At 44.7% G+C, this 17,651-nt stretch overlaps 1 protein-coding gene across 1 annotated transcript in view; it reads right to left on the bottom strand.

The window, feature by feature from the left end:
* The window catches only part of LOC309558694 (caspase-8-like), a 156,328-nt gene that overhangs the window by 46,120 nt on the left and 92,557 nt on the right, over nt 1–17,651 (bottom strand). Inside the window, exon 6 of the mRNA XM_082261752.1 lies at nt 6,258–6,316. Within this exon, the coding sequence (XP_082117878.1) occupies nt 6,258–6,316 (59 nt within the window). The remainder of the gene's footprint in view (nt 1–6,257; nt 6,317–17,651) is intronic.

Genomic DNA, 17,651 nt, shown 5'->3' with positions numbered 1-17,651 from the left:
CTGATTAAGTTGGAAATAGGGCAAGGCCACAGCTTTATTGAACTTTTCAAAAGTAACAACTTTCCAAATGTACCAAACAACAGTGCCAGTCACGGTTATACTGTGAGCATCCGACAATGCCAGCCACAGTTCTACCGTGAGCACCCATAAAACATAAACTTACATAGTCTAAGAGGCCTGTCCTTACCATCAGTGCCAGACAGACATTAGACTGACCCCAGAATTTAACTTGAGGGCATAGCCCATAAAGCAACATCAATTGCTGGCAAGGTCCAAACCGCCACACGCAAGTCAGTGGTACACTGACGAGCGCCCCACCGCAGCCAGCACCTTCTCGACACCAGGTTGTAGGCCGAGATTACCATATTTTGAATAATTGTTTAAATGAACCCATAAGGGCTCAATAAATACTCTTATCTCCACCAAGCCCCTGTGGCGAACAACAATGCCACCAAACCTGTGGACAATTTCTAAAAACCTAGGTATTCACCTTGCGGCAAAAAAGCTCTAAACAAGAATTAGAAACAAGAACAAAGTATGACAGGCCAAAACCAGAAAAAGGGGACAATGTTGGACCAAGCGATAGATTGGTAAAAGTGTCACAACATCGAGCAAAACCATGCTTAACTGGGGAGATTGAACCTACAGACCGGTAATGCCCACATTCGTTCTCTATACATGAATGATAAGAATGAAGGGACCTAAAAGCAATTGTCTCAGGTAATATCAGCAACCCAGGAAAGGCCATGAAAATTGCAACAACAAAATTTTTTTTTTTTTGTATTAACTGCAAAGGAAAATTCTCCCAACAGTGTCAAAATTTGGCGTGGCAAGAGGCCCAATAAACGAAGGAGTCAGCAATGATCTAAACTAATGCTGGAGAGCAACATTAAATCAGAACAAAAGGCGAGGACAAACATGTAGCCACATTTTGGAAATTATTCCCATCTACCTAAAAGCCATCTCGCACATCCGAAAAAACCCATACAATGGGCAACAATGGCTGTGCCAAAGAGGAAAGAGTGTGTAGGAAAAATCAGTAGGAGGCAAGATCAGCTGAGAAAGGAAAAGTCGGAAGACCCGAAAATATTGGAATTAGCTGAGGGTGGAGGAATCAGCGTGAGATAAAAACAAAGAATTCCATGATTAGCACATTCTCTGAGTTACTACCAACTGAACGTTTTTCCTTGGCAACGTGTTCACCTATCTTAAAGGTGCCAAAGAATGCCAAAGAAAAGGCATTTAGAAAAAAGAGCCCTAAATGCAAAAACCGACCGAGGGCCAAATGGAGAAGATGTCGCTTAATTTGTGCACAGAAGACAGGTGCCGCGAATCAGGGAAGCACGTCAGATATTTCCAACCCTTTAAGACCCTCTGGATAAGAAAATTCTGGAGATATCCCCCTGGCTGAATAGTCTGAAACAAACAATTCAACAGAGAGAGTAGTACCCACCATCAAACCAGCCACAACTATATCCTGCAGGTAAAGAGGTAGGAGGAAAGAGCCAGATGCCTGTCCCGCAGGGGAAAGGGAGAACTCCTCACCAGGTGACAGCACCAATTCGTCCCAAATTCACTGGCAGGTTACCCAAGAGTTCTGGGAGGAAAAAACACAGACAGGGACCAATAGGAGTCAAAACAAGACTAGAGAGTGTGCAGAGGGGCAGTTAACCACTTGTACCACACTCCTCTGTTTATATAACCACCAGCCTACTCTGTAAAATTTACACCAATAATTCCACTGTCACCAAATCGGGAAAGAGCTCTAACAGCATCATGTTACACAACAGATAGAGTTGGGCCCATGAGGCCAGCCAAGGTTCAGCAGACCAGTCACCCAGGAAGAAATGCCAAAGCTACTGGAGCTGAATGCAGCCCTGTAAAACTCCAGATGGGAGTACAGCAATTCCTCCAATTTATAAAAGAATGACCATAAAGCCCCCTTCCCACTAGTGTGACTTGTTGTCATGCGAATTGACATGTGTCGAGACGCACAAGTCAAAACCTATTAATTTAAATTAGGACCGTTCTAACTGCTGCGACTCAAGACGCAGTGACTTGAGAAAAGGTTTTTGCACCACTTCCCGAACAATCCCAGTGTGACTTGTCCATCATAGAAGGTAGTCGCACCGAAGTCCCCAGGAGTAGTCGCAAACAAGTCGCACCACAAAGTCGCACTTGAAATCGCACGACCTAGTAGGTGCATTAGTGGAAACATAGCCTTAGAGTGCAAGAAGGACAAATGCGCTTCAAAGTCCACACACATAGGTCTGATCATTTTTACGTAAAGACGTGTATCTGATATACATTTCATTGACTACCCATCAGAAGTACGCAGAATGTGAAAACAAGATGGCCCAAAAGTATTGAAGTGCCACAGCCAGGGCTTCCTAGAGTCCCTTGGAAATTTAACTAAGGACAGAAACTAATTAACCCTAAGAAGTTGGCAGACCATTTCTACAATGTCAATCTTCCACGTTGTTGAGATGGAACAGTCACAGTGTACAGGCAGGAGGAGAAAGGCAGACCAGATGTCAGCCTTAAGCAGAAGGGTAGAAGCACCAGCAAATTCAGCAAAGAAATTGTGGTATCAAAAGAGGAGTATTACTACTAGGATTTCTCCAGATAATACCCCCAATAACTGACAAGCCTGTAGGGATAGAAAAATAATGTATCAGTTTAATTTTTTTTTTTTTTTTTTGGTACTTTTTCGAGTACCACACCAAGTGAGGAAACCCGCAAGAAGCATCATGGGTCGCATGAAAGAGATCCAAAATCCCTGAATAAATCCAGATTGTAGGATTCAAGCCTCCCCACTGAGAGGGTACTGGTCTAGCCAGTGCACCATTCGTGAAACATTCACTGGCATCCTCTGTCTTAGAAGGGTCAAACTTGGACTTGGTTTGGCAGGTGGTATATTCCCTATGCAGAAAGAGTTGACTGCTGGGTGGGCGCCACCGCCAAGGGAAAAGTTGTGTTTAAAGTGACATACGATGTACCGCACACAGTGGTTCTCGATAAACAGCCAGCAGATGCCAATTGGTATACTGCTGACATTCTGTGCGAGTGAGTGGAAAGAAGCTGGCCCGTGTAGGCACATGAGTAATAACCATATGCAGAGTAAAAGTCAGCGCCAGAGTAAATAATGTTAGAAGATAGCAACGCAGGTCAATATACATATACCATAGACTAATATTTCGGCAGTCAAAACACAGTTCTTTCCGGCAGCCATTTAGGCAAAACTGGGTATCAAAATTAAACAGCATTGCCTTCCATATGTTTTGTAGACCTCCCAACTGAGATCCACATAATTGAATAGGGAAAATGCTAGTTCTGGATTTTTTTTTTTTTTTGTACAGAGCAATGCATAGGCACAGAGAACCTTGCAGCCAGTTCCCAAAATTCAAGGAAGCTGCTTTGATTTTTCACCCTCAGTATTAACATCAATATGTGTTCATTTGTCAACTGTCTGTGTATCAAAAAGCACCCGCGTCAGCTCATCTGTGAACTGACGGTGCCATATGTAAAATATAATTATTTAATCACTTGTGCAAATCGACAGGGAAATTAATTATAGTGGCTTGCATTAGCCAGGATCTGAACCCGGGACCCCCCTAGATGGTAAACCGTTTCCTTACCATAGGACCATCATACCAATGGTCACCTAGGTGAAAACCAGACCCTGGAGGGTGGGGTGGGTGCCACAGCTGGTGTGACACTCAACTATAGTAAAAAATAAAAACTGATTGGACTGCTTCAAAAATGCATCAGTGGCTCTGAAACAGCTACACCTGACTTATCCCAGACCACCCTATAATCATACTTACCCAGCAGAGTTTGAGTAGGAAGATTGATGATTGCCTCCAGACAGATCTGGAGGGAGAGTCTGGAGTCCAGAAGTTGACCCTGTGTGTCACAGGTTGCGCTGGGACCTGCAGGGTTACTAGGAAGGAGCCTCCAGCCTCAAGTGACAAAGAAGCATGTGTCACTTGGGGAGGCTGTAACTCTGAAATGCTGTCTGGTATGCAGGCTGAGGCAGGGATGCAAAGAGTTAATGATCAGTGCCTCCTGCTGTATGGAAACCTGATCCCTCACACAGACAGTGAGAGATGAGTGATATGCTGCAGGAGATGAGAGCTGACAGTGTATATCAGTCCTGCCCTGTAGGGCACAGGGAGCTGAATAAAGCAGTGAGAGATGAGTGAGATGCTGGAGGAGATGAGAGCTGATACTGTAAACCAGTTCCTGCCCTGTAGAGCACAGGGAGCTGAGTGAAGCAGTGAGATGAGATGATTGATATGCTGGAGATGAGAGCTGCTAGTGGTAATCAGTTCCTGCTCTGCAGAGCACAGGGAACTGAGTGAAGCATAATCCAGGGAAGGAGCATATAAGGTCCAGTCACATGTGATGCTCTGGGAATCCCAGAATGGGGCAGGCGGTGTCCATTAACAGAGGCTGATGTTGTATTGGAGACATGGCTGTGCTGGGAAGATCTCAGGGGAAGGAAGGCAGAGTGAGGAGCTAGCAGAGAAGGAGAGGAGCCAGCGCCCTCAGCACCAGTAGCTCCAGAGGGGGTCCTGTGTCTGGCTGTATTAGTAGTGACCCTGGAGGGGCTGGATGGATTGAATGTCCCTGGAGGAGGGTGGCTTGGCAGCGGGGAATGGTCAGCAGGTGTGGGAGCTGAGAGGACAGTCTCACCATAAGAAGGGAAAGCAGCCAGTCAGCCTGGATAAAAGTTCTGTGTCCATGATGGTACAGGAACGCTGAGGAAGGATAACTCCTGAAGGGGCCTGTGAACAGAGGAGGGATACTCACCTAGCAACTCTTGTAACAGCTGAATCTCTTCAGAGCAGTTGGATGTGCCCCAGCGTAGCCTTTTCCTAGAGTTCAGGCTCCACCCAGTCACCTCAGGTCTTTGTAGCCAATCCCAAGGGAGCTACTTAACTTCTCTTTTAGGTTCACACCCCAGTGATGCCATGCTTCCAGCAGTCAAGGCTCCCTTTCCCTAAAGGCGGTTCAAGGGGCTTTCATTATGGAGGGTGGTAAACCTCGCAACTCCAGTAAGATGATTTAACTACTGCAGACCAAGTGAGAAGTCAGTGATTAGCAGTGTTGGGCATGTCCCTTAAAAAAAGTAATTAGTTATAGTTACTAGTTACTTCTCACAAAAAGTAACTGAGTTAGTAACTGAATTACATCATTAAAAAAGTAACTAATTACCAGGGAATGTAACTATTGCGTTAGGAATGCGTTGTACAGAGTGCAAGGTTTGGGAATGCATTGTATAGGGTGCAAGGTTCAGGAATGTGTTGTACAGAGTGCAGGGTTCAGGAATGCATTGTACAGGGTGCAAGGTTTGGGAATGTGTTGTACAGGGTGCAAGGTTCGGGAATGCGTTGTACAGAGTGCAAGGTTCAGGAATGCTTTGTACGGGGTGCAAGGTTCGGGAATGCGTTGTACGGGGTGCAAGGTTCGGGAATGCATTGTACGGGGGTGCAAGGTTCAGGAATGCATTGTACGGGGTGCAAGGTTCAAGAATGCGTTGTACGGGGAGCAAGGTTCAGGAATGCGTTGTATGGGGAGCAAGGTTCAGGAATGCGCTGTACGGGGTGCAAGGTTCAGGAATGCGTTGTATGGGGAGCAAGGTTCAGGAATGTGTTGTACGGGATACAGAACTTCTGTATTGTTAATATTTTAGCCAGCTGGATGTGTATACAGTAAGCTTCGGCTACTTACAGAACGTCCCTGTGCTGTAATACTCTATGTACTGCACTGAGCCAATCACGGCAAGCGGTGTATTCTATTAATGCATACAAAGCCTGCTCGGATTGGCAAAGGTTGTATAAGCCTGCCTCTCTGACTCAGCCAATCCGAGCAGGCTTTGTATGCATTCATTGAATATACTGCTTGCCGTGATTGGCTCAGCGCGGTACAAAGAGTATTACAGCACAGGGATGTTCTGTAAGTTGCCAAAGCTTACTGTATACACATCCAGCGGGCTAAACTAGCTGAATAGTAACGCTGCATTTTTACTGTTAGCAACGGTAACGGCGTTACTACCGGCGAAACAGTAATTTGTTTGATTACTAGTTACTGTAAAAAGTAACGCCGGTAGTAACGCCGTTTACTTATAACACAGTTATTCCCATCACTGGTGAGAAGCCAACCCATCAGATAACATTAATTGAATATCAACTTTGGGTCGGCTGACACCTTTCAACTTGATACTGTAATGGCAAGTATTGTCTTTAACTAACCTCAGATTTTGTTTGGTCTTGAAGACTTAGAGCAGCAATGTCATTTTCAGCCTCAACATCTGCAAGATAAACAGTTATTAATAAGATCTTACAACCATCATCTCCAACCAGCTCATTTTTAAGGGCACTTAGGTGAAAGTGGATAATACAGGCTAGGCCTGACTAAGAATGTTGCTAACATCTTTTCCAGCCATTTGGAGTTACAACCCTCAAGTGTTTATTGGATTTAAAACAGGATTTCTGTCTTGTTGAACATATCTGGGTATATTCAAACAAAATTAAAAATTTTCAAAAGTGGAACCATATAATATGTCTATTCGTAGAACTATTTATACTCTGCAGTGTTTACAGGCAGTCAAACCTCTCACAAAGTCACGGAGAGGTAGTGTGACACACAAACCTCCTTTCTGGTACTTTTTTTGGTCATTAAATAGTATCTAATCCCCAAAACAAAAATTGGATATGCTGCAGCTTACTATTCTTTAGATGTTGTGTCTGCACTAATGTGGTTCTAAAGGCAAGACATTTTTCCTTAAAGAGGAACTTCACTCTCCTAATCAACATTATTTTTAATTTTTTTTAATTATTTTTAAACCTCATGCTGCTAGCATTAGTAAATAGATAGGAAAGTATATCATATTTACTTTTTTTAAACTTTTTTTTTTTTTTTTTACATTACTTCAGTTACTTTCTGGTTACCTGCCTAGGCAAATTATGTCATACAGTATGTCCCAAGAGTCTTCAGGGGGGAAGGAGAGGGGGAGGGGTTTTCTCAGCTATGCACACTCTCCTGTATGCATACTTGAGTTAAGGGCAGGAAGTAAATGCTACATGAATCATTTTCCCTTACTCAAGATGGCCACAGCCAGAAATGCTACGGGGTGATTTTCAAAGGGATTCCTCAGAAAAATAAAGCATGAAGACATGGATGGATGGGTGAGTTTTCTTTGAATAATAAAAATTAATTAAATAGCGTTTTTGGTTTGTGGTGCTCAGATGCAGTAAAGATCCACTTTAACCGCTTGCTGACCATATAACTTAAATATATGGCAGCAAGGTGGCACTGCTTCGCTAGATCATATACCTAGTATGTAATCCGACACTTCCGAGTAGGGGGTGTCCATGTGCATGCCACCAGCAGCCTGTGGGTCCAGTGGACGCGATAGCTGCCGGAACTCGCTGATCATCCAACAAGGCAGATCACCGTTCTGAGAGGAGGGAAGGCATGCATCCTGTGTCTCTGTAAAGCAGGGACTAGGATCCATGATTTCCCCTAGTAAAAGCACCTCCCACAGTACACTAAAACACAGGTTAGGAACACAGTTAACCCTTTGATCACCCCTGATATTAGGCCCCTTCACAGCCAGTGTCATTAGTACAGTGACAGTGCATATTTTTAACACTGTTCATTGTATTAGTGTTACTGGTCCCCAAGAGGGGTCAGTTAGTGTCCGACTCCCCGCCGCAATATCGCAGTCTTGCTATAAGTCGCCGATCGCTGCCATTACAAGTAATAAAATAAAATAAATAAATATATCCCATAGTTTGTAGATGCTATAACTTTTGTGAAAACCCATTAATATACGCTTATTGGGTTTTATGTATACCAAAAATATGTAGCAGAATACATATTGGCCTAAATTGATATATAAAGAAATAGGTCTTTTTCAATTTTATTATTGAATATTCTAGATATAGAAATCTTACAGAATGACCTGAACAATATAACTGAGTGGGCAACTACATGGCAAATGAGGTTTAATGTAGAGAAATGTAAGGTATTGCACTTGGGGGCTAAAAACATAAATAAAAATTATGCTTTAAGGGGGGAACCGCTGTGGGAATCCAGGATGGAGAAAGATCTGGGGGTTCTAGTAGAAGATAGACTAAGCAATAGCATGCAATGTCAAACTGCAGCTGCCAAAGCCGGGAGAATATTAGCATTCATAAGGAAGGGAATGTATTCCAGAGATAAAGCTATATTCTTGCCACTTTATAAAACCCTGGTCCGCACACACATGGAGTATTCTGTCCAGTTCTGGTCGCCAATCCTCATAAGGGATGTGCTGGAACTGGAGAGAGTCCAAAGAAGGGCAACTAAACTAATTAGGGGATTAGAGGACCTTAATTACAAGGAGAGATTACAAGCAGGCCCGTCGCGTCAAGGTAGGCAAAACAAGCAATTGCTTGGGGCCCCCGAGCTGGCCTGGGGCCCCAAGACCCAAGACACAGACTGACATTATCCCAAAAACCCAAAACACAAACGCAGCGCGCCGTGCCTCACACACACAGGCCAGCCTCAATACACACAGGCGGCCTGGGACAGGCCGACTGGCGAGTGCACAGCGGAGGAGCGGCATGACGTCACGTGGCACCGGCTCACTAGGGGGAGAGTGCGCGGCGGCGACGCGCATCTGCGCAGTGCGCACCAGCCCCGCCCCAGCCTAGGCGGCCTAAAGCACGCGCGGGAGTGGCGCCACCCCACCAGGCCCGCGAACTTCGCCAGAGAGAGACACACCACGAGTCATCACATCCTCCTCACACACGTGGACCGGACCAGGCCAGCGACCGGTATGATCACACTGACAGTCTGTCACTCCATTTTTTCGTGCAAAAATTGGACCAATTGTCCAATTGGGAACAATACCTACCTGTTAACAGACAGCTGGATAGTCCCATCGCATAAGAAAAAAGTCCCCCTGGTATCATCTAGGGCACATGGTGGGGGAACGGGAGGGGCGATAATATCTGGCAACTTGTTGTATAGGGGTCACTTAAGTTTAATGAAAAATATAAAGCTGTATAAGATGATCAGAGATCTTAGTGGATACCAGTCTGCCTGTCCTTCTACTGCCCTCCTTCATAGCCCTCCATTACTATATCAGCAAAGCATTTTACATTCCATGCAGCAGTCATCCTGTAAATGAAAGACCTGCCCAGAGCTTGAAGGAAATGATAAGCATAGGGCATACTTGACAGGGTGGGAGGAAAACCAGGAAGTAGGGGGTTAAATTAGTTGCTGGGATATGAGAGGTCAGTACTCTTACCTTATTGGCCGAGCAGACGAGGTGATGGGGAGGAGCAGGAGAGAGAGTAGTTGGAGGGGGGAGTGAAGGGGCTTCACTTGCAGACTGGAGATCATGGGATAAACGTCTGTCTGGCCTTTTCCTGTGTTTTGGGCCTGTTAGGAGAGAACAATGAGTGAGTTGGAGCTGCTATTAAATCAGTTTAGAGCTGCTGCTGCTTTACATGGCCCTAAATGAGTACAGAGCCAGGTAGTTGCTTTACTGCCAGGGGTTCAGGCAGGACCCCCCTCAGCCGGGGCCTGCCACCACATGGACTCCGAAGTCTTGGTCTCCAGTGTGCCTTAGTCAAGAGGACACTCCTAGCCCACCTGTTAAGCAATTGCCTGCTATTGCGGGTGGTGGTTCTGGGAACAATCCCCATCCAAGGCTGAGCCCACAGGAGAGAGAGAAGCTCACCATGCTGCAGCCACGGTCCCCTTATCTGTAGTTCAGGTGCGGGCGGCTGGCACTGCTGTCGATTAGCCAATCAGCATGTCCTCTTGGCAGGGAAGAGTCTTCACAGTGGGCACCAGCCTGTCTCTGGGTGCGGCCGGCGGCCATTATTCTGTGGAAGAACAGCCGCATGGGATATCCGGCTCCTCGGCTGGGGGAGCCCAGCGGTGGAGGGGGAACACCTACAGGTCCTGGTCGGGGGCCTGTGCAGGCTGCCAGAGAAGTGACCAAAATGGAGGAGAGGGCGGCAGCGCTGGCTGATGACATTATCAGAGGGAGACAGAGCCATGGCAGCCAGTTCGTAAGCCCTCAGGGTACCCCAGCACAGGAGCAGTACATGCAGTGTCCAGGATGAGGAGTCGATTGATTGGCAGGGGACAACAGCTCCAAGAACAGGCAGAGGTCTGCTCTGGGGGGAAGTCAGCAGCCCTGAGGACGGGGAGCTGAAGATGGAAACCCTGGAGGCAGCGGGGGCATCCGGAATGACGGCTGGCGTGGCTTCCTGCCCATTGCAACCAGATGAGTGTACTGTTTCTGATTTGTCTTATTTTTCTTCTGTTGTGTTGGGGGGGCTGGAGACCAAGGGGCCCAAGAGCAGGTGGTGGGTTCAGGTCAGGCTGGCAGAGTCCTCTTGGGTAGTCTGCAGGACTTGCTGTGAAGATTGTAAGCATGGGCAACGAGGGACTCTCCGCCAGTATTGCAGTGGGCTCCCCTTTAGGGAAGGGAGACGTCTTCCAGGGGCATTTGTGCCCCTTCAAGAGCTTCATCTTTGACGCCAGCAGCAGTAGTCACGGGCACACAAACAGACGGGGACATGGTGGCAGCTGTAGCGATCACTGTTGGGACTTCGAAGAATGGCAACAAGGAAGTGGAAAAGATGCGGTTAGCTGACTCTGCAAAATGTGAGGTATGTGTATGCTTCGAGGGACCTTTGGGGGCACACCTTAAAGCTGAAGTCCACGAAAATATTTGCAAGGGTGAGTATGTGGAAATATTTTCCCTGCTCCCACTCAAAAAATGTAACTTGGATCGTGTTAGACCGGATGAAAGCAAGGAGAAGAGGAGGTACCGGCTTATTCCGTGGACGTTTGCGAAATAGTTGCAAACACTTGCAAATTTTGTTAGCGTAAATGGGGAAAAAGCACTGGAGAACTGTTAAGCCCTGTTTTGCTACTTGTAAGCCATTAGTGAGGCTCACAGGGTATGCAGGGGGCTGCCATAGATCTGCTATGACGAACAGTTTCATCAACGAAAAGCCATCCCCCCCTCCATCTGCTGGGATCACAAAGATACTAGCCTCTGGATTAAGTTGATGACTTCTTCCAGGGCTGGGGGTCAGTTTTTTCTTGGGGGGGTCTGCAGTGCTTTCAACTTTGGATTGCCTGCCCCTAGAACGAAGGGGATTTGTTGCCAGTTTAATGAAGGAAGGCGCCGGTTTGGAAGCTCATGCCGCTTCAAACACGAGTGTTCAGGCTGCGGAGAAAGTTATTCCCTCGTTTGCTGTTTTAGACAAGGAAAAGGGCGTGCCAGCAACACTTCTGGAAAAAGGGACGACGCAAGTGAGGCTGGAAAGGACGCATCCCAAGTGCATTGTAGGAGGTCTCTCCCCTTTCCAATAATTGACCATAATCCATCGGTTGTGTCAAAGAAGCTGCTGAAAGAAGTGACCTTGGGTCACATAAGTGGCCCACTTCCTTATCCGCCTCTTCCACAGCTTGTATTTTCTCCATTGGCTATAGTTCTGAAGAAGGAGCCAGGAAAATTTCAGATGATTCATCATCTCTTGTATCCGAAAGGAGGCTCAGCAAATGATGGTATTGAACCGCTGGAATGTGCAGTTACCTATACATCATTCGATGTAGCTGTTTCCTGGGTACGTAGATATGGCAAGGGCTCACTCATGGCTAAATCTGATGTTGAATCGGCATTCTGACTGCTCCCAGTCCATCCTCAAAGTTTCTATTTTCTAGGATCGTAGATCGTTGCTTGCCGATGGGTTGTTCAATCTCATGTGCCGTTTGAAACGTTTAATTCGTTCCTTGAGTGGATGGTTAGGGGGGTCTTGGGGGTGAACTCAGCCATCCACTATCTGGATGATTTTTTGTGCATTAGATCGCCAGAGTCAAGGACTTGTGAGATCCTGCTGAGGACATTGCAACATCACGTGGAATGTTTCGGCATTCCTTTTGTACTGGACAAGACGAAAGGCCTGGCCATGGAACAGGTTTTTCTCAGAATAACCATCGATTCAGTGGCCATGGAATACAGATTGACTATAGATAAATTATTAGCTCTGTGAACAGAAGTGGGACAAGCATGCAGACGACGGAGGATTAGGTTGCAGAAGCTACAATCCCTACTACTAGGTAAGCTAAATTTTGCTTGCAGATTTATTCCCATGGGCAGGATTTTCTGCAGGCGTTTGTCGGCAGCTTTATCTGGCATCAAGGCCCCAGGCCATTATGTGCGGCTTTCCATGGGGCTCAGGGTTAACCTGCGTATTTGGGACATTTTTCTTGAATCTTTTTAACAGCCATTCTTTATGGCTTGAGGGTCAGGTCAGCAATGCTGATCTGGTCCTGTTCACAGATGCAGGCTTTCAGCGGAATATAAGGCTTATTTTCAGGGGTGTTGGAGTGCTGAGCCATGGCCTGAGGAGTGGTGCACCACTGGATTTTTGAGGGTGCTGGTGTTACTGGAGCTATTTCCCATTGTCTTGGCAGTCTGTTCAGAAAAAAAAAGTGTGATTCAGTTGTGACAATATGGGCGTAGTTTTAGCAATTAATAAAATCTCAGCTTCTTCCCCACCGGTAATGTAAAGATGTTAACCGCGCTAAAGGAAAAGTACAGTGAAACAGCAGCAACTTCTAGTGTGACCACACCCTGTAGAATATTGTAATAATAAGTCGCGCTATGATATGATCAATGGAGATGTAAAGTCCATACAGTCCAAACATAAAGAAAAGATGTGATCCGGAACCAGGAACCCCAAAGGGTATAAGCTTACCAGATTGAGGTAAGGTAAAGGCGGTTTCCTTGGATAAGCTTGTCACCTTGATAGTAGATCCAGGTCCACGTGAACAGTTAGCTCAATGGTCACAGGATCATGGAAGTAAAGGTAAAAGCGCAATAGCGTAAAACCTTACAAACTAATTTGATTAAACACCCCAGTGTTCGTGAAAAATGAATACTATTGTGTAAAAGAATAAACCTCCACCAATAAAATTGTTCACTGATGACAGTGAATAAAAAACGTGCAAAAATTGAAATAATGATGGGTACCCCTTACCAAAGGTGATAGAGGTATAAACCAAATATAAAACGTGTTGTAGCTGAAGTCGCCTCTTACCGGACAACTTTAAACGGAAGGCAAAAAAGTGTGAGATTTGCGTGTTGAACCACCACCTTTATGGCTAGATTCGCCTCTTACCATATGGAATAAGGATTATAGCAAAACATGCAGATCACAATTCAGTGTGAACCCAGAGCCAATGATGAAATAAACCAATAGGGGTCGCCTCTTACCAGATACAGGTAATGTTAAGCCTGTATGGTGATCCAGCATCCAAGGACCCGACTCTCAAACTGGGGTGCTGATTTCCTCAAATGGCGGAGGTATTGTCAGTGTTCACCCACGTAAAGAAAAGAGAGGCTCCCATAGCGTAAAACCATTAAAATTTATTCACAAAATAAAATCAAAAAACTTACAGCAAGACCAGGAATGAGGAGCAATGTATGTCAGCCGCCGGCCGGACGGCTTCGCTCGCCCGCACTCTCCGGTCGCAATCCGATGACGTCAGTACGCCGTGACCCGACGACGTTTCGTCACAGATGACGTTTTCAAAGGTGCGGACGGCGTACTGACGCCATCTATTTGAGCTAAATGACCGGAAGAGGGTGAGGATCATTCCGCCATCTTGAGTGGGGGAATTTATAACCAGAAGGGTAACCCGCACATCAACCCGCCAATAGCAACAACAAAGGGTTTATACATATACAAAATAGAGAGGAGCATCACGCAAAACAACCATATTTTGTACTTAGGATATAGGGTAAAATTAACAAACAAATAATCGTCATATCCGCCTAGAATAGGTCAATAAAGGCACCATCTAGTGGATATTTAAGGATATCATCTCTATTGACCGGAAGAGGGTGAGGATCATTCCGCCATCTTAAGTGGGGGAGTTCATAACCGGAACGATAACCCCCATATCTACCCGCAAATAGCGACAACAAAGGGTTTATACAGAAGAACATCATACAAGGCAACTAAATTTTGTGCTCAAATTATAAAACAAAAATTAGCAAACAGATATTCGTCATATCCACCTAGAATGGGTCAATGAAGGCACCATCTAGTGGATATTTAAGGATATTACAGATTTTAATAGCATATTGATTACAACTGGACAGCACCTATCCAGACCATCATAATTAAAGAGGGAGGAAGGCTATATATCAAAGGATTAATGATGTAAACAAAAAAATCCTTTCATTCATAGATATTGTTATATCCAACTCAATCAGCCCCTTATTTAATAATAGGGCCCGACATAATATTGACAATTATAATAACTGTCACACACATGTCAAATATAGCTGGTTGGTGTTGTCCAATTGTATTGACATTCAGATAGTATGCTTAGATAAAAAATCAATAATAAATAATAAATTGATTTTGATAAATACATAAAAATATAATTGAAAAAGAGGGAATAAAGGGTAATGTTAAATTTAGGCGTTATCTATGAAAGCATTTATTTCGATATCTACATTGAGTCCAAAGGGAACATATGTTTTGGCTCGATGAATCCAGTTCATCTCTAGTCTTGAGATACCTCTAACTAGGGGTTCACCCCTCCAATGGGGTACAAATTTGTCTATCCCTAGGAATAAGGTATTCCTGGGATTTTTATCATGGACAAGGGCATAGTGTTTGGACACTGAATGCTTAGGAAAACCTTTGAGTATATTTGATATATGTTCATTAAGTCTTACTTGTAATGGTCTTTTAGTTCGTCCTATATATTGAAGCCCGCATGGGCACTGGAGCATGTAGACAATGCCAGTGGTCATGCAGGAAATGAATGGCTTGATAGCGTGAACTCTACCTGTAGCTGTGGACGTAAATTCTTTAATTGATCTGCATTTGTTAGAGCTGAAAGAACAAACACGGCACCTGTTACATTTATAAAACCCAGTCAGCTGACTTAAAAAAGTAGGTCTGGGAGCTGGTGGTTCCAAAATGTTGGGTGCCACTTTATCTCTCAAAGTTGGAGCTCCTTTAAATACCACCCGTGGTTTATCCGACAGGGTACTACCCAGGACTGGATCATTACCAAGGATGTGCCAGTGACGATTGACAATATTTTTAATAGTCATATGCTGACTTGAAAAGGAAGTAACAAAAGGTAAATTATAAGAAGAGTTTTTTCTATCCGTTTTAGACTCATTGTTCAGTAATTGGGTTCTATCCAATTGGCTAACCTCCATAAGTGTTTCGTTGAGAAATTCCTCACTATAACCCTTATCGAGAAACCTCTCAGTAAGAATACGGGCCTGAGCTTGAAACTCATGGAATTCACTACAGTTACGCCTAATACGGAGGTATTGGCCTTTGGGTATAGCCCTCAGCCAAGGTGCGTAATGACAGCTATCGACAGGAATGTATGAATTCCTGTCGGTAGTTTTGAAGTATGTAGATGTAGAAAATTGTCCATCTTTAATACTTATGGTGAGATCAAGAAAATGAATAGTGGACTGGCTACACTCATAATTCAACTGGATACCCCGATCATTGGAATTCAAATACTCCAAGAAGGATATCAGGTCACTGTGGTGGCCATCCCAGAGGAGGAGCACGTCATCTATATACCTAGCCCAAAGCAGTATTTGCGGCCTGCGATGGGCATAGATGACGCCCTCCTCCCACTGGGCCATAAACAAATTGGCGAGAGACGGGGCATATTTAGCGCCCATGGCCACCCCAGTGACCTGGCGATAAAACTGCCCATTATACCAAAAATAATTATGGTGAGTGGCGAACTCAAGTAGCTCCATAATAAAGGATATCTGAATTGATGGTAAATCAGAATCTCTATTAAGATACATATTGACCGCGTTCAACCCCATATTGTGTGGGATAAATGTGTAAAGAGAGGAGACATCGGCGGTGACCATCCAAAGGTGGTCACTAGGAGTTAAACCTGTCAGAAGGCCAATGACATGTCTCGTGTCTTTAATGTATGAAGGTGTGGTTTGCACCAATGGCTGTAGGTAAGAGTCAATAAGTTATTGACTCTTACCTACAGCCATTGGTGCAAACCACACCTTCATACATTAAAGACACGAGACATGTCATTGGCCTTCTGACAGGTTTAACTCCTAGTGACCACCTTTGGATGGTCACCGCCGATGTCTCCTCTCTTTACACAATTATCCCACACAATATGGGGTTGAACGCGGTCAATATGTATCTTAATAGAGATTCTGATTTACCATCAATTCAGATATCCTTTATTATGGAGCTACTTGAGTTCGCCACTCACCATAATTATTTTTGGTATAATGGGCAGTTTTATCGCCAGGTCACTGGGGTGGCCATGGGCGCTAAATATGCCCCGTCTCTCGCCAATTTGTTTATGGCCCAGTGGGAGGAGGGCGTCATCTATGCCCATCGCAGGCCGCAAATACTGCTTTGGGCTAGGTATATAGATGACGTGCTCCTCCTCTGGGATGGCCACCACAGTGACCTGATATCCTTCTTGGAGTATTTGAATTCCAATGATCGGGGTATCCAGTTGAATTATGAGTGTAGCCAGTCCACTATTCATTTTCTTGATCTCACCATAAGTATTAAAGATGGACAATTTTCTACATCTACATACTTCAAAACTACCGACAGGAATTCATACATTCCTGTCGATAGCTGTCATTACGCACCTTGGCTGAGGGCTATACCCAAAGGCCAATACCTCCGTATTAGGCGTAACTGTAGTGAATTCCATGAGTTTCAAGCTCAGGCCCGTATTCTTACTGAGAGGTTTCTCGATAAGGGTTATAGTGAGGAATTTCTCAACGAAACACTTATGGAGGTTAGCCAATTGGATAGAACCCAATTACTGAACAATGAGTCTAAAACGGATAGAAAAAACTCTTCTTATAATTTACCTTTTGTTACTTCCTTTTCAAGTCAGCATATGACTATTAAAAATATTGTCAATCGTCACTGGCACATCCTTGGTAATGATCCAGTCCTGGGTAGTACCCTGTCGGATAAACCACGGGTGGTATTTAAAGGAGCTCCAACTTTGAGAGATAAAGTGGCACCCAACATTTTGGAACCACCAGCTCCCAGACCTACTTTTTTAAGTCAGCTGACTGGGTTTTATAAATGTAACAGGTGCCGTGTTTGTTCTTTCAGCTCTAACAAATGCAGATCAATTAAAGAATTTACGTCCACAGCTACAGGTAGAGTTCACGCTATCAAGCCATTCATTTCCTGCATGACCACTGGCATTGTCTACATGCTCCAGTGCCCATGCGGGCTTCAATATATAGGACGAACTAAAAGACCATTACAAGTAAGACTTAATGAACATATATCAAATATACTCAAAGGTTTTCCTAAGCATTCAGTGTCCAAACACTATGCCCTTGTCCATGATAAAAATCCCAGGAATACCTTATTCCTAGGGATAGACAAATTTGTACCCCATTGGAGGGGTGAACCCCTAGTTAGAGGTATCTCAAGACTAGAGATGAACTGGATTCATCGAGCCAAAACATATGTTCCCTTTGGACTCAATGTAGATATCGAAATAAATGCTTTCATAGATAACGCCTAAATTTAACATTACCCTTTATTCCCTCT

Source organism: Pelophylax lessonae (assembly GCF_965119305.1).
Source record: "Pelophylax lessonae genome assembly, chromosome: 6".
In the NCBI taxonomy this organism is placed as follows: Eukaryota; Metazoa; Chordata; class Amphibia; order Anura; family Ranidae; genus Pelophylax; species Pelophylax lessonae.
This window is presented reverse-complemented; position numbering and strand designations above follow the sequence as displayed.